Consider the following 25,687-nt stretch of genomic DNA (forward strand, 5'->3'; position numbering starts at 1 on the left):
CCAATTCCTTCGTTTCTCCCATAGATATTACAAGATGAGTCAGATATGCACCGCAAGCCAGACTAAACAAGCTACACCATCAACACGGAGGACACTGAGCGACACTCCGCATGGTTTCCTGATGGCTGAAAGAGAGAATTGTTAATTGAAAGACAATATAGTTAAGGACTTTACTTACTAGTGTAAAAAAAAAAAGATTAACTGAGTGACAAGAGCAATTAGATGGTGACTGCTTTACACAGTTTTCTTGCAGGATGTGTGTGTTCTCCAGTATATTTGTCTCTGAGTATAAATACTATCTTTGGAGGAGACTGAATGAGAAAACTTGTAGTCAGGAATATTTTTCATTGATACCTTGGTTATTAGACACCAGAGATTCACTAGACTCCTGAGGAATGTAACATTATGTTCAAAAAACGCGACTCATACTGACTCACTGGCTATCGGATGGAATAAAAAATTTAAAAAGTTAACAGCAATGTCTGTCAGGAAGCTCTGCAATGTTTCAGGCTGCACCAGCATAAAAAAGGCTGGCTAATTTGACACGAGCAGTAGCAATAGCTCCCTGTAAATAAAGACCTGGTGAAACGCATTGTGTCCATTTTAAAGTTATGAAAACTGTTTAATTCCACTTAAACAGGCAAGCTGGGTAAAGAGAGTGTCTATTGTAGAAACAGGAATGACACCCAGAGTGACTCTTGAGGAGCAGCAAAGATACACAATTCAGGTGGATCTATCCATAGCCACTAAAACGATATTTGCAGCCATATTCACACAAGCCATGCAACCATGGAAAGAGCACCTATTGGGAAGATGATTGGCATGAATAGAATAGAATAGAATAGAATAGAATAGAATAGAATAGAATAGAATAGAATAGAATAGAATAGAATAGAATAGACAATAGGTTCAGATTTACAACATAAAATAAAAAATAGCATTCTCTGATTCTGAGAGATGTCCAACCGAGTGAGATCCTTTTTAAAAATGTATAAAATTGCTCTATATTAGTGCAAAAATTTAGTGGCTATGGTCTTTACAACTACTGGGATGAAAAATATGATGATGCTGTTTGGAATATGGATTGAGTTAAATACAGGCTAATTTTGGAGAAAGATCTGTAGTAAGCTAAAATTATCTACACTACAACTGGGGCAGAGGTTTCCCATCCAGCAGAACAACAACCCCAAACAAACAGTTCAAGTTCCAATTAATCAGTTTAGATCAAAACCTCTTCATGTGTTAGAACGGCCTAGTCAAAATCCATACCCTAAATCAGTGACTGCATAGAAAGATCTGACAATTTAAGCCTGCAGATGCTCTCTGTTCAATCTGATACAGTCTTGCCCCAAACAACTTCCTGTTGTAATAGCATCAAAAAGAGATTCTACAAATTATTGTCTCAGTGGGGCTGAATAAATTTACACACTACAACCTTTGGATTATATTTATGTAAAACAAAAAAAGAGAAAAAGTCACTTTCCTTCCACATTACAATTATGCACCATTTTCTGAGTCAAACTCAAAATCCAAATAAAATATATTGAACTATGTGGGTGGAACATGGAAAAATCGTATAATAGTTTATGGGCTGTAACCCACTCTAAGAAGCATAATAACTTTGCAGGATTTGAGCCTGTGAATAGTGTCCAGATATATGCCTTTATTTTTGGCTTAATTTGATCATCATAAAAAGGCTTTTTTTTATCCTTATATCCTCTCAAAGATATAAGAAAATCTTAATGATTTGGAATCAAGTAGATATCTCTTCAAACACAACTGCAGCACTTAATCATCAAGTAAAGAGCTATTCATCAAAACTGGAGTGGCTTAAAGGGCTCCACAGAAAGACCCCAGGTCTGATTTAACAGGCTTAACACAAGGATCTAGTTGAGTTTTAGCACTAAACGTCAAGATTGAGGAAGGCTGGAAAAATGTTAGGAGAATATTATTTGGCCAGATAACTGCTTGGCTGCAACATGCTGGGTAGGTTTTGTACTGATTACAAGAATGATTACCATGGCAATAAAAAGCCAATGTACAAACTGACATAATGAATCTGTATCTCATAAGCTTGCAAAGGCAGGAAAATTAAACAAATCCCACTGCTTTGGCAATGTTAACCTCAAAGGGGAAATAGTCTAATCAGGCCAAGAATGTGTAACCAGAAAACATTTTCAGAAATAAAAAAAATTAAAAAAAAGTGGAAAAACACGTAACTTGTGGGAAAGTGCCCCAGTTATCTTGGAACACTGTGGCACTGTGGCACTTCTGCAGAAAGTGCCACAAAATTGTGGCACAAAATTGTTCATTTTGTGCATATCTCACTGAGAGAAAGCTCTTTTTTCCTCAGTTTTTTCTAGCTCCATGTAAATGCTCTATGTAGACATGCTGATGTTCAACACAATGCAAGTACTTCATTTTTAAGCTTCCTGGGATGTGCAGTCAGGTTCACCACTAGAAATCACACAGACACGCATATGATGACGTAAAAGGCCTCATCAGTGTGAGAGATCTGTTGGGTAATGTCTTTGTGGAGAAAATGACCCCTCATCACCATTATCTATGCCTCTTTGGGAGCTGGAGTTTGGGTGTGCACCAAGGAAGGTCATTAAACAAATGCACACTGGATCTGTGAGCTGTAGAGCTTTTTGTAATTCTCTAAACAAATGAATATGTAAATTCAGCCCAGCTTATAACATCTGTAGCTCTCATAAACTCATTTTGCAGACATATACACTGGCTAGCAGTTGTATTTATAACCCCCTTAACTTTCCTGACATGTTTTCGCATTACAGCCACAGACCTTAAAGTATGTTTACTAGGGTTTCAGGTGACAGATCAAAACAAAGTGGTGCATGATTGTGAAAATTGAGAAAATAAATGTAGTTTTCAACTTCTTTTTTGTTTGTTTTACGAATAAAAATCTGGAAAGTGTGGCATGCATTTGTATTCAGCCTTTTGAGGCAACAATGAGTAAGTTGTAAGTTGAGGAACTCAGCTTTCTAAAATAAATAAATAAATAAATAATGGGGTTTGTGGCAGTAAATGTATAATTTAACAGGTAATTACCTTTCAAACAGAATTTGACACGTTTGGAAAGCTTGTTTCCCATGAATAAAAAATAATTACATAATCATTAAATGTTTTCTTTGATGATCTGAAACATTTAGCATGACAGCAAAAGAATAAATCCGTGAAGGAGCAATACATAGACAGCACTGCGTGTGAGGGCTGATTGATTCAAAGCGGACAAAAGAATAACGACCAACATAATTAGGCTATTCTGTCCCAAACGTGTTATCCCATTAGGCATTCAGAAGGAGCAGGTTGTAAAAAAAAACAACAAAAAAAAAAACATCTAGCGGGAGAAACAGGCAGCAGTCAATACACAATTGACTGAGGCACTCTGCCTAAGAGACACAAAATATGCGAAAACAATAGAAACAGATGACTTTTCAAAGCTCTCCTGGGTTCTTCCCCGAGTGGAAAAGTGTGCGTTCATTATTTACTCTGCAGATGTAGAGAAAAAATGTGCACGCAGCCTTGCTGAATGAAAGCCGCCTTCATTCCGTGCGGCTGACCAATAACTTTTCTTCTTTGTGTGAAGTTCGCCTTTTGGTTTTTTTTTTTTTTTTTAATATATGTCGGACGCGTCAGTCTGGGCAGGCAGGGAGTGCTGGGAAGGAGTCGCACCCACAAACTCATCGCAATCCACTATACACACAGCGGCCGACTTTGGTTTGGAGGGGCTCCACAGAATACTTCACATGCAGTCGGAGAGGAGTTTGTGAAACCGACAAAAACAACCCCCAGACGAGGCTCGGCTAAAGACAAAAAGCTCAAAAGAGGAAAAGAAGACGGAGAGAGTCGCTGGAGATCTGATTCTAAAACAGCCAGAAAAAGGGGAAATCTTCACTCTTACGGTAAGCGATGCCAAATCCGCTTGAAATCCTAGAGAAAAGAACTCCTTTTAGTATGTCGACAGTGTTTGTGTGGCTCTGACTGCCCGGTAGAGCAGCACGTTACTGAATATTAGGCTTCAGATCTGCATTTTTTAATTTTTTTTTTACTGAAATTCATCTGAGCATGCAAAGACTGCCTTGCTAATGTTGTATTTTCTTTTTTATGGGATATTTTTCATAAAATGTGCATATCTGGCAACTTATTACAATTATTTAATGTTATTTAAAAGGCATTTATTGATTGATACTTCTATTGTTGTCACTTCTAATATTTAATTATATATATGACCTCAACGTGTAACAGGGTCTCTTCTTATTTCAGTAAATTAAGGCTTTTTTTTAAACCTTTGTTGATTTAAAATTTAAGTCTTATACAAATTACATTAAATAAATAAATAATGAACAAGCATACTAATTTAGGACCTTACAAAATAATTATTTTCTCAGAGACATGTTTATAGGTGTGGCCAGACACATTATTCTGGGGTTGTCTTTCATTTCTTTAAGAGATTGTAAGAAACTCTGACTGCTTCTCTGGAATAGATAAAGGATAGACTAAAGAAACATGAATGACATAATACTTTTTTTTCTCCAAATAGAATAAAATATTCCTCCTGAAAGTTTTAAGATAGCCAAAATGTTTATTTCAGCTCTAGATGGAAAAATGTTTTATTTATTTATTTTATTTTTTTATATGGAACATATTTTTCTTAAATGTTTGGATCACATTGGTAACAAAGCCAGGCTACTAGAGCAAAGGTTTGCATTTTAAAATGGAAAAGACATTCACCAACTTTTCTGTCTAATATTTAAAAAAAATAAATAAATAAACATCCCCCACAGCATGATGCTTCTACTGCCATGAATCACTGTCCATCACAGATAATACTTTTCTTCAACGAAAATGCAGAAATATCAGCCAGACTGTTACTTGTTCAGATCTTGTGGCTTCATGTCTAGCAATGCTACTGGTCATGACTTAAAGCTGATTTAATAACTTTTATGGCTGGCATCTGAGCTGCAAAAACATGTCATGTACAGTTGAAATGTTTGTAGAGGAATAGAGGAAAAAGAAGAAGAAGTTGAGGTTTTAACTTGTTTGTTATCAGTATAAATGAGTTATCATACTGCATACATAAATATTCCTGTCAGTGACTTTTTGGTTCTTCAACAGTTTTACTTTTGACAAGCAAAATGAATTACCACATCATTTGTTAAATAATTAGGTAAGACTTTAGAGAAAGGAGGAATTCTCAGACAACTCTTATCAGCACTTTATCAGGGCTTCTCCAGCCTTGATGGTCATACAAGTAGCTGTGTTTCAAAAAACCTTTTACCCAGATTTATTTTGTACTTTATAAGGACACCAAAGAGTAAAAACATCTGGTTATCTTCCTCTCCGATTCAGAAATATTACATTAAGTGTGGAACAAAGTGGTGTTTCTAAGTTCCTCCCTGTTCTCCTCCACAAATAAGAGGGAAAAAAATCTAATTTTTTCTATGTGTGCCTCAACCATGTGGCATCTCACTGTCTCTCCACATTATTGAAGTAAATTGAAGTTGACAGGATGTTCTTTGACACACCCAGTACCAACTTCAGTACAGGAACTAACTGACAAGAAAAGAGGGCTGAAGTAGGAAAATCAGAGCAGTAAAAAAAAAAAAAACAGCATTTTGGGCAAATTTCTACTTCCACTCATTCAAAACTATAAGTTGCCATTTCGCAATCATCTATAAACTTTAGCCATGCACCCTTTACCTATTTTTTTGTTCTGGTCCTTGCTTGGCTCAATTGACTTTTGTAAAATATGAATGATTATTATCCCCGATCAATCAAAAGTAAGTGACTGTGGACTAAAAGCAGATTATAGAAAATGACATTAACTCTTAATGCTTGAACTATGATAACATTAGTGGGAATTTTATTCCTCCTGTACGGTATGTCTTTTTAACCCTCATTTGTCTCTTTGTCTTGATTCATCACACCTACCCAGCCCTATACTTCAACTGTTGTATGGTGTCTTTTAATCTTAAATCAGTTGTTAACATGTTATCAGTTGTGCATGATGGCCATTTTTGCAGAGAAATTACAAACTTTTTGTGAATTTACGTTTGTCTCCAAGTGAGGGATAGCGTAGGAAGACTTATGTTTAAGTATGTGATGGAGACCATGGGTTCCATCCCATGTTGATTATTGATATTATGTTGTTTTCAGTTCAAATGTGTTTGTATTAGTTTTTGTTTAGTTATATTGTGACATTTGGTGAACATTCTTTGTGGGGGGAAGACTGGCCATCTTTCCTGTTCGGAGAATGTGGGAGAGAGGGGGAAATGTCAGTTCGTTTTGATTTAGATTAGTTCAATTTGAGTTAATTGAGTATTTGCCTTTCTGGGTGTGTCTCAGCAAGGTGGATCAGAGAGGGAGACGAATGCTCCTGGAGCATACCAACTTCCATTAAGAGGGGGAATACTCTGAGGATTTATATTTAGTTATATTTACTTTTGATTGACTTTAGATTAGTTTAATTTTAATAATTTGCATGCATGTAAATATTTGTTGGATCATTTATTGTTAGGTTTGTGTAAGTAGTGTTTGTTTGTCTTTTCTTTTTGGATCACCCCTTTACCTGGTGTAAGTGTTGGAACTTGCCTCAGGTATAAATGTCAGCTTCTTTGTTTCACTAAGGAGGGAAGGGTGCTGGTGTAATGAAGATTTGGAGCTCCCAAATAAATCCACCTCAAAGACATTTGTTGCCTCACTTCCTTCATTAAACGCAGAGCCTCCGCCGGTCAAAGTGACAAAGTATAGCAACAAAACCCACACTCATACAAGATAACAGCTCTTGCAGCAGACGGCATCATTTTCAACCCAAAATGTCTGACCAGTACCAGAGCACTTTTTAACATAAATATAAAGTCAAGTCATGGATGAATCTTGTCTTTATGTTTTTTACTTTCCAACAGGTCTACTCCAGCATACAGATCTTGCTCCTGAAACCATGGCCAATTCCGCTGAAGATTATGGTAACTACACGTATGAATATGAGGAGTATGATGATATGGAAGACCTTAAAGTGGATCACAGTCAGACTGAACCTATCCACATCATCTCTATAGTCATCTACATCACTTGCATCACACTTGGCCTGATTGGAAATGGAGCCGTCATTTGGGTGACTGGGTTTAAAAGCAAGAAGACTGTCAACAGCGTGTGGTTGCTCAATCTGGCTATAGCAGACTTTGTGTTTGTGCTTTTTCTGCCCTTCTACATCGACTACATTTTGAAGGACTTCCACTGGAACTTCGGTCTGGCCATGTGTAAAATTAACTCCTTTGTTTCCGTGATGAACATGTATGCTAGTGTCCTCTTTCTCACCATGCTCAGTGTGGACAGGTATGTCTCTCTGGTATACCTGAACTGGTGTCAAAGGTATCGCACAGTAGACAGAGCCTGGCTTGTTTGTGACTGCATTTGGCTAATAGCTGCCCTGCTGAGCTGCCATGCGCTGGTCTTTCGAGACATTTTACATGTCAGTGGTAAAGTGTTATGCTACACTAACTATCACGTAACAAACCAGCACACAACAGCTGCTACAATACACACAATATTAGTGTCCGTCCGTCTCACTGTGGGCTTTCTTTTGCCGCTTAGTGCCATAAGCGTGACGGGCATACTTCTGTCAATAAAAGTGAGACAATCCCGGGGTTTGGTTCGCATTTCGAGCTTCTCAAAAACAGTTACAGCTGTTATCCTGGCCTTCTTTTTCTGTTGGGCACCTTTCCATATTTTCGGCTTGATGGAGTTGTTTGTACATCACTCATTTACAATGCACAGTATTTTGAGAGCTGGTTTCCCGCTAGCAACCAGCTTAGGCTTTTTCAACAGCTGCATTAACCCGCTACTGTACATGCTGCTTAGCAAGAAGGTGCGCCATATCCTCAAGGACGCGTGTCTGAACATAACCAAGAGTTCCCTGAGAGAACTGAGCCAGTCCATTTCCGCCACGGACATAGAGACTATGCACGGCATACATCAGGACAGCGTCCCAGACGAGCCAACAGTGTCGTCGACTCTATGAGAGAAGGGTGACTAATCACTGCTGTTCTTTCCAGCCTCAGTGTTTAGATCTTCCCATTTTGCTTCATTTTCCACAAAGCTACGCCTGCTTCAAATGAAAGTTGCTTTGAGTGCAAAAACTCAACTGAACTGAACTCAGCATGCCATTAAGTAAATCCCTTTCCACCTTTTTATCTGCACAGAAAGAGGCCAGATTTACAGCTGCAACTGTTTAAAGGATTCGAAGAAAATGGCTGCACAATTATTCTAATTAATCGTCTATTCACTGCAAGCAACTGACTGCTTTTACTTTTGTGAAAGTATCTGTGTCTTGACTTTTCACTAAAGGGAAAATCTGGTTGTTGTTGATTTTTATTGCAGAAATCTTGATCAAAGGTTTCTAACATGTTTTTAAATCTTGATGCATTTCTATCTGTCTAATTATTCAGAAACGGATAACATTTATTCTACAAAGAATGACATATCAGGCAGGTTTTTAATTGTAGTTTGTGGCAAAAGGTTATAGTGTCTTGAAAAAGTATGTATATGAACTTTTTTTGCATTACAACCACAAACTTCAGTTAATTTTATTGGGACTTTATGTGATAGACCAAGTGTCAACAACCTAAAACCCATTTCCCCCCTTATTTCCACTGAATACATTTTGTCTTGAGCCACAAGAACCTATCTGATCATAAATTTAGCTTGTTTCATCAGAGAATGCAATCTTACATCTTTTTAGATTTTAGAATGAAAAACAAACTTTAACAAATTTAATGGCTTTCATTTTCTTGAATAGAAAGTTTCATAATTATGGAAATTTCAGGGGAAAAAATCTTGATTTGAGACCCAAAAGACTACTTTTCAAATAAGTATGTTTTGAAAGATCTTGCAGATTAGAACAAAGAAAATGGCTACATTCACAATTTCTATCCCCCTATATTTATAAACAGTTTTGTTTTATATCATGTTATTTAGGGCCAGGTTGAAGAGGAGATTCGATTTTAATCAAATCTCAACTTGATTCAAGTTGAGATGATTCTATTGCAAGTTGAAAACCCTTGCAATAGGCCAAACCATGTTGAAAGTGTGAACTTCTGAAATGGAAGTTGTTTTACATGCATTTATTTATTTTTTAACATCTTTGTTTTCATGCTCCCTGTGTGAAAGATTAGTAGAACTGTGCGTTCATGTGCACTGCATCTATGTGACCTGACCACCTCCTTGCACATGTTTGTTTTGTCCCCTGTAAATCCACACCCAATTTCATCTACATCATTTATATTTCTAATCCCAATTATGTGCTACGTTGTGTAACATAAAAATATGAAATACAGCGAGGTTTGTGAAAGTAATGCAAAAATTGTGTAAATATTCAAGGTATATGATTACTTTTGCGAAGCATTTTTATTCAGATTTACTCTGACTGTTAGAATTGTATTATCTCATCTATTTAGACGTCTGCTGTATGTTTAACATTATTACACAAAGGGCTTAATAAAAAAAAACGTTTTATCCAAACATATTTAAAGTAAATCTTATATGTCTTAATAAACATGTTCTTCTGAGTTATTTCGTAATTCATTTCAGTGTTTCTTTTGTCCTGACATGAAGAGGTATTGCTTGATGTTTTCAATCAGACTGGATTATCCTGAGGGTCTAACATGTGGCTGAAAGGCATGCATGAGTGAAAAATAAAGCCAGATGTGCATTTCGTCCACATTTCCTCACCGTCTCTTAAAAATGTAACTATTTCCTGTTTTTTTCCTTTGAGGTTAACCCCGTCTGGTTGCATCACTGGGGTCAGTCACTGTGTATCAACGTGTTCTCTAGGAGGTACTGGTTTATCTCTCTGGGAAAACATTGGCAGGAAGCACACTTTAAAAAGTTGCTTTCCTGTTTTTTACTCATAAGTTTCTTCGATGTCTCGGTTGCAGTCGTGGAAGATATTTGAGATTCGGAAACGTCCTCTATTAAATAAATGAAATAAATAAAAGGGACCATAATGTTTGTTCCCCCCCCCCAAAAAAGTCATTGATCCCACTTTACCTCAGAATATATGACCAGACAACACAAATATTCCAAAGCCATGTCTCAATTCTATATTTTGCTTTAAACCAGACAGAGATTCTTTTAATCTTTTCATTCTACTTTCAGGCTTTCTGGGTGGATTTTAAAGGGTTTCTTTCCTCTGATCTTTGAATCATCCCAACCAATAAAAACCCACAGCAAGGAAGGATCATCCAGTTTAATGCTGTATTTTGTTTATCTTAAAAGTTGGAGCTCAGAGTTTGTTACTGCTGGGATCAAAAGTTATATAGTTATTGAGCTTCCTGAACACTTGGTCAGTGCTGCTGAGTGATTGCTTCCAATTAATTTATCCTGAGGGATCCTTGACAAAGAATGTGTGCCTGCAAAAAAATAACAACAGAGTTAAAGTCTGTTAATCTAAAAATAATATGTAACTTAATTTGAAGACGTTTATCAGACTTTGATGATTTTTGGTTTTAATAAGCCCATCCTAATAAATCTTCCCCATGAAACAAAATGGCATTAGTCAGTTTCCTCTGTAAAGTCAGACATTGATGTAACAACACAGAAAAATGTTTTATTCTAACAATGCTTTAAAATATGAATTCTAGTTCTGTATGACTTCCCTTTGCTACATTTAATTCATTATACTTTGCTCTCCGTGAGCCTTAATTCAGAGAAACGTACAGAGAAATACTGATTTATTAGTAATCCCTGTTTTATGGGGTGAGAGGGACTAGCAAACATTTATGTTATGACACACTGAACGGTCCTGCGCATCAGAGTGTCATATATCTAATGAATTTCAAGCAGTGACCTTTACAATAAAGTTTCATAACAGAGAGACAACTTTACCCTCTAAAGCAGTCACAGGAATCTCGCCCTCCTTTTTGGGATTATGGTACAGGTTTCAGGATTACTTAATCCGTGACGCAGCAGAATTAGAAGACAGCCCGCAATCTGCGAGACACACGGCCCAATGAGAACACTGGCAAGGTGAGTAAAATTAGATAAACTCCACACTAAAATGGTAAACATTAAGAATGAGGGGTTTCTTTAAATGTATTACGCTTGCGGACGTTAGCAGTTGTGACGTTGCATGTGTGTTTGCGACGTTTTACCATCATTTAAAACATTTTACGCAGTTAAAAATATTAAAGCATTATATTTGAACTGTATTGTTCAGCCCAGTGCATTGTGGACGGGGATGAACGTCTTTTGTTTTTTAACGTGCCGTGGCGTGGGTTAGCTACTTAATAACGGCCAACTTGAGCTAGTTTTCCTCTGCGTTTGTTTTGGTAGCCTCTCGGATGCTAATTGATGTCGCCCACTCGGCTTGGAGCCTCATATATTCTCTCTCTCTCTCTCCCTCTTTCTTAAAGGGTAGATTTGTATTCCGTGATAAGATGCAGTGTTAATTTCTGTGTCTCTTCCAGCATGCTGCGGCTGCCTGTTGTGAATCGCAGTTTCTTTCCAGCAGCTATTATTAGGGGAGGCGCGGCTGCTGCAGCTCACAATGGTAACAATATGCCACTTCATCAAATGATTAATTGATCCTGCCTCGGCTACAGTTCGCACAACGTGTGTTTTGTGTCCTTGAATAACAACCATTTGTTTGCTCTGCTGAGGAAAGAAACTATTTGAATGCTTTGCACCATTTGTTAGTTTCCTGGACTAGATGGATTAAAGGCAGGATTATAAACTCACCAGCTACTTCTGTGCGTCAGCTCCATATCAATAAATTAGAATATCATCAAAAAGTAAATACATTTACCTTTTCAGTAAACTAATAAATGTACATATATTGAAATACTTAAAGTATTCAGTTCTGGACTATTCTTGCATCTAATTCAGGCCAAAATTTATTTGATCTCATAATGAGACTATTACATGAAACCAATATAGAATACATTTGTTGGTCACAGAATGATTGTTAAGACAGCTGACTTGACAGTTGTCGAGTTCACTGGCGTCTAGAGGGGATATTAGTCACAAAAGATCATTACTAAAAGAGATAATCATTCACAGAATTTTGTGTCTAAGCATATGAATGGAAAGTAATGTGGAAGGAAGAATTGTGGGCAATCAGCCTCTAAGCACTACTGACTCCTGCTGCAGTGTATGTGTTCAGAGTTTTTGAAATTCAAAAAGATAATCTTACATGTTATATATGTTAAGACATTCAGATTGATACATGTCACTTATTTATTAAAGAATAATTTTTATGATTTTTAACTAGATGCAACAAAGGTGAGCCAGACTTTTGGATTGATGAAGAAACTACCTCCTCACAGGTAGTAAATGAAGTAAATGAATGGAAAGTTTAGTGGAAGAAAAGTTTTGAAAATATAACTTCTTTACCAGTGCATTCTTGAACCCTGGTTAGTTTGCTTAGGATTTCAAATAAATTAGAATTTCCGAAAGTTGTTTTATTTTACTTATTTGATTAAAAATGGAAACTCATATATAGCAAGGTTAATATATCCCATGTTTATTTCTGTTTTAATCATGGTTCAGATCACAGTGAGTAAGCCGCTAACGGTCATTGCTAAAGAAGCTGGCTTTTCACAGAGCCTTTTATCCCAGAAAATGAGTGGAAAGTCAGGTGGAAGGAAAAATGTGGAAAGTCCATTCCACACTTTTTTTTAGGTGAACATTTAAGACATTTTTGTATTCTTTAAGATTTAATTACGACATTAACTTGAAGTTATAGTTCACTGAACCCATAGATTAACTTTGCGTGAAAACAGTCCAAATGACGATCAACATTCTTTGTTTTTCTTCCTCTTTAGTTTTGTAGTCACATACTGAAGACTGATTGAGAGTATATATCCAATTAAGGTTCAAATAAAACTCTCTCAGATTCAGGATCTAATATTAAAGTGGTTCTTTTACTATCTTCTTAAAAACTTTGAAATTCAGCATCCATTCCCAGGACTAGTTAGCATTCATAGCATTTCTGTATTTAGAAATATATATTTGTAATGGTCTTGACTAATGTTTACTACTTTGGATGACTGATTGCAGCACAAATTAATGTGTAGTAAATGATTAAATGATGTATGCCTTTGCCTGAAGCTCGCACCGCGTCTACAGCAGCTGCTGCTGCTACCACTAACCTCCTGGAGGTGTTTGTGGATGGAAAGCCTGTCATGGTGGAGCCAGGAACCACTGTGTTGCAGGTAGCATACACACTTACCTCTAATAAAAATGTGCAGAAGTCAGATGTATTATGATCTCAAACTGAAGAAAATTCATTTTCTGAGAACATTTATTCAGTGATGGAAAAAAATCCTGGCACAACAGTTGGTACTCCTAAAAAGGCTTCAAAAAATAAAAATAAATATACCTAAAGCGTTTTACTTTTTAAAAAAATTGACTTGTGTTTCTACCAACTTCCAACTAGTGATGCATGATTTGTTGTTTCCAGGGGTTCTAAATGTAATCTGACAAAGACTCCATGTATTTCTTAACATGGCTTTCTTCACCATTAAGTAATCCCAATTAAAGTTTGGATATTGAGATTTCTGGATATCTTCTCACTGGATGTGATGCTGGCCGTATTCTGTCGCAGGCATGTGAGAAGGCAGGGATGCAGATTCCCCGTTTCTGCTACCACGAGCGCCTGTCAGTTGCTGGAAACTGTCGGATGTGTCTTGTGGAAATAGAGAAAGTTCCCAAGGTATTGTTTAGGCTACATAGATAGTCTGGTATTTGCCTGTTTTTACACAGACGATGGCACAGCTGCTTATATCCTCTGTTTACCTTCCAGCCGGTGGCAGCCTGTGCCATGCCTGTCATGAAAGGCTGGAATATCCTTACTGATTCTGACAAAACAAGGAAGGCGAGGTAGGATTAAATTGATTTACGAAAAAATGGCTTGATTCATGTAGAAGTTTATTGTTTGTAGATAAACTCGGCAAAAACTTGGATCTGTGAAAATTGAGCTCTCTTTAATAGAAAAAAACCCCACAAGATTCTCCAATGATCTGTTAGAAATTTACTTTTGGTGATTTTCACACAGAGAAGGTGTGATGGAGTTCCTACTGGCTAACCACCCTCTGGATTGTCCAATTTGTGATCAAGGAGGTGAATGTGATCTCCAGGTAATTTGTCTATTCTTATTTCCGTCGCACTTTTCACAGTTTCACTTAAACTTCAGAACAGCACACAGAGTTGTAGATGCCTGTAGCAACAAACAAAACTTGACATTATCCATTAACATTAACCTGCATCTTCTGATCTGATGGAGGGATCAGGAAGGTGCATAACGTACTGTGAAAAAGTTATTGGCTCAAAATGTTTCAGATCAAACAAATATTAATGTTGAGCAAGTATAACATAAAAAGCTGTTTTCAAGTGATTTCATTAATGAAGGGTACAAGGCAAAAGGCAACACGTCAGGTTTAGATGTGTGGAAATTCAAAAGCAGATTCTAAAAGTCTTTGACCCTCTATCAATCGGGAAAGGTTTTTTAAAGATGGATGGATGGATGGATGTATAATTGCTTTGGGTTTATTTCAAATGTAATGGACATGGTGATGGAAAGAGAGAAAGGTGGGGGAAAAAGTTTAAAGGGAAAGAAGAAGATAGGGGTAGAGGAGAGAAACAAGAATAGATAACCTGCAGAGAGGAAGCAGGGGAAAAAACAGAGATCCACAGCTCAGCAAAGTGTATCTAAATCCAGACGTGTGTGTATAAGAGTGTGCTTGTGTATATAAGAATGTTCAATAATGGGTGTGAGGAGCCACACACCTTCCCTCCAGGACCCAAAGCAGGCATTCAAAGTCCCCTAGAGCCCTGGGGAAGTCCCCCCGGAGCACCAACGCAGAGAGAGCCTTGGAGGAACCACCGAGCAGCCACAGTGCAGAAAGCCCAGTGGGCTGCGGCGACAGTTGTAGCAAGATCTGTCTGATACAACTGTCCCAAACGAACAGGGGAAATCTCTTGGCTTACCCTGGGCAAGTTTGCGGCAGAAAGAATTAAAAAGACAGAGATCAGGAGCAATAACTAATCATAAGCCCAGTAGGTGAGTTAAATTGCTTGATCGGTGGAGTAGGTAGGGATACAGACTCTGGCAGTGTGGAATGAAATATACCTGATGTTAGAATGTATACTAAGATATTGATTTTGAAGATATTGAACATACACAGATGTAATGCAGATGCTCCAAGGTGTAAATATGGAACTCAAACAGCTATCAGTACCAAATAGTTCAATCCTACTGTATTTATGTTGAACTTAATCTTTTAAGTAAAATTTATCTAAATATTTTGTACAATGAAAATAAAAATTAAACTCCCTTCCCTTTGAATTAACAAAAGAGCAAAGACAACCGTTGTTAGTGATCAACTCAGGAAAGAGGGTTTTTGTTTAGCAAATAGTATTTTTTTCAGGACAAGAATGGCATATATGTAGCGTTTATATTTACACAGACATGATCGTCCTGTTATTGACTTAGTATGTGTTGAAATAATCACATGCTACATCATGTGGCAACAATTTCTTTTTGTTGTAACTAAGCACGTCTTTCACTTTTTCATAGTACCTCGTCTACTGGATCCGCGCTCCCTGCCCCGTGCGCGCTCCCGACGCAGGGGAACGTATTCTGTCGGGCTATACCTATCTTGGCACGACACCGGCTTCTGTTAATGCAGGGGGGATTTCCGGTACATATTCTCGCGTGAATACTCAATCTCGCGACTTCGGTGGTCCACAGAGCGACCCTCGTGTCGGAACCTGTGAGTCTAGAGCTTAGGAGCGCTAAATTGCTTGTGCAAAAAAAATAAAATAAATAATAAATACATGTCACGTGTGATTAGTGGGCGTGTTGCGTGCGCAATTCGTTACTGGCGCAAAGGTAGTTCTAACAGCGATATTTAAAGGAGGATTTTGCGTGTGCTACTGTCTGCCATCATGGACCGTTTGGGGGAGCAAAGCAGCCGTAAAAGAAAAATGAAATTTGAAGCTATGGCTTTGAATGTGCTGGTGGAGGAGGCGTGTGCTCACAGTGGAGAACTGAAGCAGAAACATCTAAGCGTTGCCAGAAGAAACGCAATTTGGGAGGCCATCTGTGAAAAGGTGAATGCTGTGAGCCGAACCAGAAGATCTCCCGATGAAGTAAAAAGAAGATGGCAGGATTTTCGCAGGAGAACAAAAGAAAAACTTTCCCTCAATAAATCCACTTCTAGCAAATCAGTCGGGGCCCCAGTAGAAGAGATCCCCCTCACTACAACTGAGCAGACGCTTCTGGAAACATTTTGTGATGAGCGGATTGTTGGAATCCAGGGATGTGACTCGCTTGGCCAAAAAATAGTAAACCAAGGTATGCCCATAATAACACTTTATTTAATCCACCATGAATGGAATAAACACGTCAAATGTTTTGTTTCCATCTTAATTTAAAAAAAACTAAGTGAATTCCTTTATTCTTAGCTGGTGAAACTTTATCAGATGTCCGGAAGTACCCGCCTTCCTCCACCAGTGTGCCTGCATCAGAAAACTGCCCAGAAGAACCCCGAAGGTGTCCTGACTGTGATGACGTTGATCTGGAGCGGATGCAGGAACGAAATCAGACGGACTCACTGCAGGCCATTGCGCAGGAGATCCGAGCCGTAGCCAACGTTGCGCGCGCCTTCCGCCGTGACGCTCAGGCCATCGTGGCGCACACGAGGCAGCTGGTCAGTGCCGTGACTGGGCTCACAATGGCTGTAAATGCCCTGGCAGGAGTTGGAGGCAGTGTCCCTTCACCTGCGCCGCCGGTGAGTGAAGTGGTAGGAGAGCGCACGAGTGGACGCCGGGACAACCTGCGAAAACGCAAAGCCCCAAATAAGAACATTGTTTTGAAGAAAAGAAAATAAGGACAGTCAATGCCACAATAATCAATTTCTCATCCGGATGTTTTTTTTTTCTTCTTCTTTTTATTGGTTGTTCTAGGTGACTGTTGAATTAACGTTACGTTTGTCTCCATTCATAACACAACATTTTATGTCCGTCATGGTGTTTTTTTTTAATTGCATAAATTATTTAAATAAACCTTAAATGGCTCATGAGAAGGTTCTTTGAATCACGTCAGCGGGTGTTTATGAACCCGCTGCATCCCGCGTGCGTTCTACAGTCGGTGCAGCATGTTCAAGATGGAGCAGACTACTCCAGTCCGTGAGGCTTTTCTCAGTTATAGTCTATATTCTTGATTCAACAGTAAGAGACTGGATAAAGTTTCAAGGTAAAAACAACCACTGATCAAAGGATAATCACACAATTGCCACAAAACATGTTGATGAGCTCAAAGACTTTTCTGAAAGTTTGGTGTCGCTGATTAGACTAAAGAGGGACCTTTTGGAAGGTGTGTGTCCTTATACAGTTGGTGTAATTCTCACAGTGTTTCAGAAAGAAAGGTAATTATTCTAATAGTAAGATGTGTGTGGGGGGTAAAATTCTGCTTTGCTGCTTCAAAATCTCACCAATTTATGGTGCAGTAATGGCACCATAAATTGCCATTACTGCATTTTATGGTGCAGTAATTGGAACCATAAATTCACAAAATGAATATTTTAGAGTGGCCTAATCAAAATCTGGACTCATATTTATTTTCAGATGCTGTAGTGTACCCTTAAACAGGCCATCCATACTCAAATGCTTCACGTTATCTGAATTAAAACAATTCTGCAAGGAGTGGACTAAAACTCCTTCACAGTGATGTGAAAAATACATTACTAGTTATTGTAAACACTTGATAGTTATTGCTGCCAATTCTGACACAACCATTTATTAGCTGTAGGGACCAATCACTTTTTCACATATGGTCAGGTTTGTTTGGATGACTGTCTTCCTTATAAATGAAATAAGCATTACATTTTGTGTTTAATACTAGGGTTATCTTTGTCTGATATTAAAATATTATTGGAAATATATTTTTGAGTGGAAATATGACAAGAAAATACAAATCTGTTTAAAAAAAAAAGACAACCCAACCACTCCAGACCAGACTAATAATAAAATTGAAAACTTTAATAACCATCTGAAGAATCTTACAATAAGCACAAGACACATGAGGCTAATGTAGTGACCTTTAAACCTTAGCTTAATAAATAAATCCAAGACACACTATTAAGTTAATATTTACCTAAATAGGTTATAAAAAATATTTCTTTGGTAGGACCAGTCCATGCAGTTTGGCAGCGACCGAAGCCGCTTCACAGAGGGCAAAAGAGCTGTGGAAGATAAAAATATTGGGCCTCTTATAAAAACCATCATGACCCGTTGTATTCAGTGCACTCGCTGTGTGCGGTGAGTCAAACTATAAATGAAATGGTAAACTGGGATGCTGTGTCACTTGTGAAAAAGTAGGTACACCTGCATGTTTTATGTTGCGTCTGCAGCTTTGCCAGTGAGATTGCAGGTGTGGAGGACCTCGGCACCACCGGCAGAGGCAACGACCTCCAGATTGGGACTTATGTGGAGAAGATGTTCATGTCGGAGTTATCTGGGAACATTATTGATATATGTCCAGTTGGAGCGCTGACGTCTAAGCCTTACGCTTTCACTGCTCGTCCTTGGGAGACCAGGTTTCTAGATAGTTCTCAACAAGGGCGTAGGTTTGGTCTAAGTTTTGGTGGGACCTTACAACTTACTCACCAAGTCACCAGCATTTAAAATGAATGCTACCACTGCGTAGTATATTGAAATATTAAACTAATCAATGTAGATTTTCGTTTATTTATTTTGTTTTTGTTAAAAAATACATATGTTTTTTTTTTTAATTTATATGGCAAAAATTGGTCGGGACTATTTTATATCCCTTGAATATTGGTCGTGACATGTCACGACCGTCCATACCCAAACCTACGCCCATGGTTCTCAACACGTTTGTTAAGTTTTCACAAGCTCTACTCTGTTTACATTTTCTTTTTTTTACAGGAAAACTGAGTCTATTGATGTTCTAGATGCTGTGGGGAGTAACATAGTGGTGAGCACTCGTGGTGGGGAAGTGATGAGGATTTTACCCCGTCTTCATGAAGATATAAATGAGGAATGGATCTCAGATAAAACCAGGTTAATTCCTCATCAAACTGGCTTTTCATATTAGAAAGAGATTAAAGTGCTCATAAAGATTTGCATCGTTCTTTAACTGTTTCTGACTTTTATATTTGGCAGGTTTGCTTATGATGGTCTAAAGAGACAGAGGCTTACTCAGCCAATGGTGAAAAACAAATCTGGGGATTTGGTCCCGACATCGTGGGAAGACGTTCTGACCCGAGTCGCTGGAGCGGTCAGTAATTGACAATTTTATGGCTTCCTCCCTATTCAAGGAAGTGAAAAATAACACAATCTGTTTGTGCAGTTACAAAGCGTCAAAGGAAGCGACATTGCTGGTGTTGTTGGAGGTCTGGTGGATGCAGAGGCTCTCGTTTCCCTGAAAGACTTGCTGAACCGTTTGAACAGTGATAACCTCTGCACTGAGGAGGTGTTTCCCATGGCTGGATCTGGGTAAGACCACCATAAGATAAAAACAAGCAGAGGTCCATTGTGAAAATGTACTGATCCTGTTTTCTTTCCACCTTTTTTCTTTTTTAGAACTGATCTGCGTTCCAAATATCTGCTTAACACTAGCATTGCTGGCATTGAAGAGGCTGACGTGCTTCTGCTTGTGGGCACCAACCCTCGCTATGAGGCGCCTCTCTTCAATGCACGCATCAGAAAAAGGTAAATAAACTGCGTACCTTTCACTGTGTGACTGTAGAAAGTAGATAACTTTGATTTCATATGAAATTGCCACAGCTGGCTTCACAATGAGCTGCACATAGCTCTAGTGGGCAAGAAAGTGGACCTAAGTTACACTTATGATCATCTTGGAGAGTCTGCCAAAATCCTGAAAGAAATTTCTTCAGGAACTCACCCTTTCTCTCAGGTAACCCCCAGATAGTTTACAGGTACAAATATTCCCAAACATTAGGTGTGTTGCTTCTGTTTTCATGGACTTTGGCTGCTCTTGCAGGTTTTAGCTCAAGCAAAGCGCCCTGTTGTTGTAGTTGGCAGCAGCTGCCTGCAGAGAGAGGACGGGGCTGCGATAATGGCTGCTGTGTCAACTATTGCTAGGAATGCTCGGGTCAGCAGTGGCCTGCAGGGAACCTGGAAGATTCTCAATGTGCTTCATAGGTAGCAACCTCAGAGAACTCTAACTAACAGTATGATTCCCTTAGTAAATCTTTGCTGTTTTGCTTGTGTCATCAGGGTTGCTAGTCAAGTGGCAGCGCTTGATCTGGGATACAAGCCAGGTGTTGACTCAATCTTGAAGAATCCGCCTAAAATTTTGTTCTTACTTGGGGCTGATGCCGGCTGCATCACTCGCCAAGACCTTGCAAAGGACAGCCTGATAATTTATCAAGGTAATCTTTTTTTTTTACTTCACACCACGAGAGGTCGTTGTACTGAACATACTTTTTACATTGATTTATTGACTCGTAAGAGGTTTAGTTGGATTCCAGTAGAAACAGATGCAAATATGAGTAACCAAATAAATTTGGTTACATAGGTTTAGAATGGTTTGATTAGTTTAGCAAATGTAACAGTTCTTTATTCATCACATCGGTAGTCAAGCTCTTATCATTCACTCACTTATAGATTTATGCATTCCTGTGCAACACAGCCAAAGTGTGTTACACAGATCATTAAAAAAGTCAAACAAAAGCAAAACAGATAAGAAAATAAATAAAAGTTAGGAATCTGGAATATGTCACAGTGACATTGAGTATTAAAAACGTTCCTAAATGAAAGGTTCTTAAGCTTTTTTGACCTCAGGGACTACTTAGCAGAAATAAAATATTGTTCATGTTGTTCATAGCCATTAAACATGTTCTCCTTTTGTCACATTATAACCACAAACTTTAATGTTTTTTTTATTATTATTTGCAAAGTTACATGCAATTGTAAAGAAGAAGGAAAATGAACATCATCTTCCCTGTCCATGTACAAGAGGAGTGTCCCCACAGCATGATGCTGCCACCACTATATTTCACTGTGGGGCTGATATGTTCAGGGTGATTCAGAGTTATATTTTCTCTTCATAGGGCTTTTCCATGAAAGCCAAAGTGTTGAGTTTTGGTCTTTGTAACCTGAACACCTTCCAGGTTTACTCTTTTCCCACATGGTTTGTGGTGAACCATTAAATGTGACTTCTCATGAGCTTCAAGCAATTTCTTCTTTCCACTCATCTACAAAGGCCAAAACTGTGGAGTGCACGACTATTTGTGCTGTCGACAGATTGTCCTTGCTGAGCTGTGGAGCTCTGCAGATAATCCAGAGTTACCAGCAGCCTCTTAGAAGCTTCTCTGTTAAACGCTATTGGACTGGCACATAAATCTAAACGAACAGTGAATTTTGTACTAGCAATGTGAGAACGTTTAAGGAATACATATGCTTTTGTAATGAACTGCATTAAAAGGCAGAAAGTTGAGCCTACAATATTATGACTTTCTGTATTATTACCTAGGTCACCATGGTGATGTGGGTGCCCCGATAGCTGACATCATACTCCCTGGAGCTGCATATACAGAAAAATCAGCTACCTATGTGAACACAGAGGGCCGTGCACAGCAGACCAAAGTTGCTGTGACTCCTCCTGGCATGGCCAGGGAGGACTGGAGGATCATCAGAGCCATATCTGAGGTATAGCAAAGAAACACATACAATGTTGTAAATAAAGGTAATTACTGTGTATAATATTTTTTTTCTCATTTAAAGCTTGCTGGAGTGACTCTGCCTTATGACAGTCTTGATGAAGTACGTGACAGACTGGTTGAGGTCTCCCCTAATCTGGTTCGATACGATGAACTTGAGGAGGCCAACTATTTTAAGCAGGCCAATGAACTGTCCAAGGTCAGCAGTTATCTTCCTTTGTTTTGATTTTAGTCCATCGCAGACAGGCAGCAAGTCATAACAACTTCATCACTGTGCACTGGTGACGTTTATTAGTTTACGTGACCCGTTTCTATTTGATGCTGATGCCTTATCTTCTTTCAGGGAGTGAACCAGGCAGTGCTCACTGAAAGCTTAGTTCCCCCACAGCTTACTGTGAAGGACTTTTACATGACAGGTGGGTCGTCATTACTATGGGGAGAGAGTAGCACACTTCAGTATAATATGGCTAATCCTACATTACAAAGATTCATAAGTCATATGATGATTGTGTTTTTTTTATTTCAGAGGCAAGACCAAATTATTATTATTATTATTATTATTATTAGTAGTAGTAGTATTACAAATATTTTATGATTGTTTAACATAAAAGCATCCTGCTCTTCTCTTTTGTAAACATTACACCCAATTTTGTACACTGTTCAAAAAGATATGTATTTGTTTTATTTTTTTCTCACATTAAATCAATCTAAACATTCTCTGTTTAAGTCAGTTAGCTTTTATTTGCTTAATTATAGAGTAACGAGAGAGAGTGAATTAGGATTTGTAAGCTTCTGATCAGAATATTTGAGGTATAGCGATTGTAATTGAAGGCAACACCTCAAATAACTGGTTCCATATGTTATTTAGTTGCTAAGAATTTGAAGGACTAAGTCGGTGTTTTGAAGTTATCGCAAAGCGATGATGTTATTCTTAAATGAAATTTCTGGGCATACCTTATAAAGTGTTTAAGCAAGGTCTCCTTCAAAGCTTCAAAGCGCTGGAAAATTCTTTTTATTTTATTAATAATGGAGAAGATTTGAACGAATTCTCTAAGAGTTGCAGTAATGTCAAATAAAGCAGACCAAATTTCTAAACATGTTTTAGCTGTTTTTCTAAATGTGTGTTTTAAAAAAGGACTAGTGTTATTGTTGTGTTATTAAGAATACAAACATAATCTCTATTTTAAGCTGTGGATTTGAAATATGGCTTTCAATCATGTGAGCAATTTTGGAATAGATTATGTATATATATTTTTTTCGGAATATGTCTTTTCATACACTTCAGAACTTTTCTTCCATTCTGTAATGGCAGTTTAAAATCTGCTTTAAATTTGTACCCACAGATCCCATAAGCAGAGCCTCCCAGACCATGGCAAAATGTGTGAAAGCTGTCACAGAGGGAGCCCAAGCCGTGGAAGAGCCAGCCATTTGCTGAAGCACAACAAATAGCCGTCAAATGATACGCACAACTTCTACATTTGCACTTTTCTAGATGGATATTTTTTTGCACATCACTGAAGATGTTCTGTAATGGAATGTCATTGTTTAACCTTTTTCTGTGCAGAGTGAATAATATCACCTCATATTTGATAGATATCCTGAAATCTATAAAGTAAAAAGAGTATATAGTTTAAGTATATCAGTGATTCTTGAGAATAGGGACAAAACAGGTCCCATGGATAAAGTACAAAATTTGAATAAAATATACACCAAATATATATTTTTTAAATATCTGACTAAACTAACCTGGGTCATCTGAGCACAACAATGTATGTTTTCCTGGTGTTTGCTGAATATTTTTTTATTTTAAACATTGTAGTAGGTGAATGGTGTCTGTAAAAGCCCTTGTCCTGGTGTAGAACTCAATACATTATCATAGTTTAAAAGAACTAAAATAATTATATTTAGTTGTCATAATATATTATTTTATAAGTATTCAAACAACTAACTTCATAACTATCAATGAATGCAATTAAAAGTCATTTAATGTATTTTCAAATTCAATTGAAATTGTGTCCTCAGTTTTTGTCAACACCGTCAGACATAGAAAGAATGTGAAAAAAATCAGGCATTATTGAAGGGCACCAGAAATTCTGAGGACCCCATGACCACTTCCTTTCTCTTCCTGTGCTTGGGGTGATAAGCAGCTCTGGTAAGCTTATATTATTCTTTTGTTTTTTCTTCTTTTTTATTCCTAAGTTGTTTGTCACAACCATAAAGTGTCAACACCATAAGTAACATTTTTCAAAATTTTGATGAAATTTTGTTAAATAAATGCTTAATTTTAGTATATTTTAAGGATTTAAAAGAACTGATGAGCTACAATATGGCCTCCTTCAGAATATCATCATATAAATGAAGTTAGCATGGCGTTTTGTCAACTCCGTCAGATGTCAACTCCATCAGATTTTTTAACTGACGGTGTTGACTCTCTTAGTGATGGTGTTGACAAATGTCACTTAAGTGTGCAGTTAATTCATTTTACTGTATTTTACATAATTGACAGCACTTCACATTCATCATGTATTTCTTTTTAAAAATGTTTCTGATTATTTTCAGCAACTTGTAAAGTTTAATGGTTTAAATTTAATACAATTTTATTAGTCCTTTAAAATTAATAAGATGTAGTTTATTTTGTAAGGGAAGGGTATGTTTATCCCATGACAAGCAGTGTACTGATGATAATTGCCTATATTTCAGGCTACAATGGCCAGAGAAAAGCTGTCAGTGGAGGAGCGCAAGAGAAGGAACAGGGAGTATCAGAAAAGAAGGAGAGAAAAAATAAATAGCCAGCCTGAGCTGAAGGAAGAGTTTTTAAGAAAGGAAAGGAAAAGATGGAGACAGAGAGTGGAAGAGGGAAAAATAAAACATATCAATAATCTGGGTGAAAGAGATAAGAGACGTAAGAGAAGACTTTGGAAGCAAAAACAAAAGGAGGCAAGAGAACGAAGAAGTACAATCCTGTCACTATGGACAAAATCTCCCGCAGATCACACTTCACGCAGGCATGTTCTACACTGGGCAACAAAAAGCAGGATTCTGCACAATCTCGGAGTCAAAGCGTCAGGATGCTGCAGCCATATGGACTTATATGGATCAAATCCTCACAGATATTCACATCAGATATCCGGCTATAAACACTATCCACTTTTGGTCTGATGGTCCAAGCAAACAATATAAAAATAAGAAGAACTTCTTTCTCCTCTGTGTTGTCCTGCAACGTCTGGGATTTGAGAAAGCTACATGGAATTTCTTCCCAACATCACATGGCAAAGGCGCTCCAGATGGCATTGGGGCGACGGTGAAGAGATGTGCTGACAGTATTGTGCTGAGAGGTCAGGATATCATAGATGGCAAATTATTCTTTGACAAGGTGTCCAACAGCTTAAGTGGTGTCAAGCTGCAATTTGTGACAAATGAAGATTTTCAGTCTTATGACTCTCTCCTCCTGCAAACCCTGAAATCAATTCCAGGAACAAGAAACATTCACCAAGTGCTAGCTCAGGGGAATGTCATCCATTGTAGGTTCCTTTCATGTTTTTGCGGAGAGCCACAGATTTGCAAGTGCTTCAGTCCCACCATTCACTCTTTTGGCAACACAACACAGGACCCAGATGTCCATGAAAGTTCAACCACTGCTAAAGTTCAAAATCCTCTGGAAATGCTGATGGAGGAAATGGAGAAGGAGCCGAGCAAGACACCTAAAGGAACAACAACCCTGATAGATCCTTGTGATGTCCAAAGTGAAGACTGGCTTGTTGTGATGTATGATGGAAAATGGTGGCTGGCTAAAGCCTTACAAATTGACAAAGAGCACGAAGATGTACAAGTGGAATTTTTTCATCCTCATGGACCAACTCTTAGCTTCAAGCAAAAACAAGGTCGTCGGGATATCTGCTTTGTGCCATTTTCGGATGTCCTAGTTAGGCTGAGAAAACCATCCTCACCAGTCCACA

At 38.0% G+C, this 25,687-nt stretch overlaps 3 protein-coding genes across 3 annotated transcripts; all 3 read left to right on the forward strand.

Annotated features, from left to right (window-relative positions):
• The first annotated feature begins 3,504 nt into the window (after positions 1–3,504).
• gpr1 (G protein-coupled receptor 1) lies at positions 3,505–10,078 on the forward strand. The gene is made up of 2 exons (XM_005797664.3): positions 3,505–3,926; positions 6,930–10,078. Exon 2 carries the CDS (start codon positions 6,965–6,967, stop codon positions 8,042–8,044), a length of 1,080 nt encoding a protein of 359 aa, XP_005797721.1. The 5' UTR covers positions 3,505–3,926; positions 6,930–6,964; the 3' UTR covers positions 8,045–10,078.
• Positions 10,079–10,791: 713 nt separating this feature from the next.
• Positions 10,792–23,735, forward strand: ndufs1 (NADH:ubiquinone oxidoreductase core subunit S1). The gene is made up of 19 exons (XM_005797634.2): positions 10,792–11,049; positions 11,490–11,572; positions 13,132–13,235; positions 13,628–13,735; positions 13,826–13,902; positions 14,078–14,159; positions 18,212–18,342; positions 18,435–18,620; positions 18,973–19,107; positions 19,210–19,324; positions 19,397–19,542; positions 19,630–19,758; positions 19,834–19,963; positions 20,051–20,211; positions 20,287–20,441; positions 21,545–21,720; positions 21,796–21,930; positions 22,075–22,147; positions 23,075–23,735. Exons 1-19 carry the CDS (start codon positions 11,033–11,035, stop codon positions 23,164–23,166), a joined length of 2,235 nt encoding a protein of 744 aa, XP_005797691.2. The 5' UTR covers positions 10,792–11,032; the 3' UTR covers positions 23,167–23,735.
• On the forward strand, positions 15,810–18,204 carry LOC111609304 (myb-related transcription factor, partner of profilin-like). Its single transcript, XM_023336843.1, has 2 exons — positions 15,810–16,378; positions 16,489–18,204. The coding sequence occupies exons 1-2, from the start codon at positions 15,970–15,972 to the stop codon at positions 16,911–16,913; spliced, it is 834 nt and encodes a 277-aa protein (XP_023192611.1). The 5' UTR covers positions 15,810–15,969; the 3' UTR covers positions 16,914–18,204.
• Positions 23,736–25,687: the final 1,952 nt, after the last annotated feature.

This window comes from Xiphophorus maculatus, chromosome 7 (assembly GCF_002775205.1).
Source record: "Xiphophorus maculatus strain JP 163 A chromosome 7, X_maculatus-5.0-male, whole genome shotgun sequence".
NCBI lineage: Eukaryota > Metazoa > Chordata > Actinopteri > Cyprinodontiformes > Poeciliidae > Xiphophorus > Xiphophorus maculatus.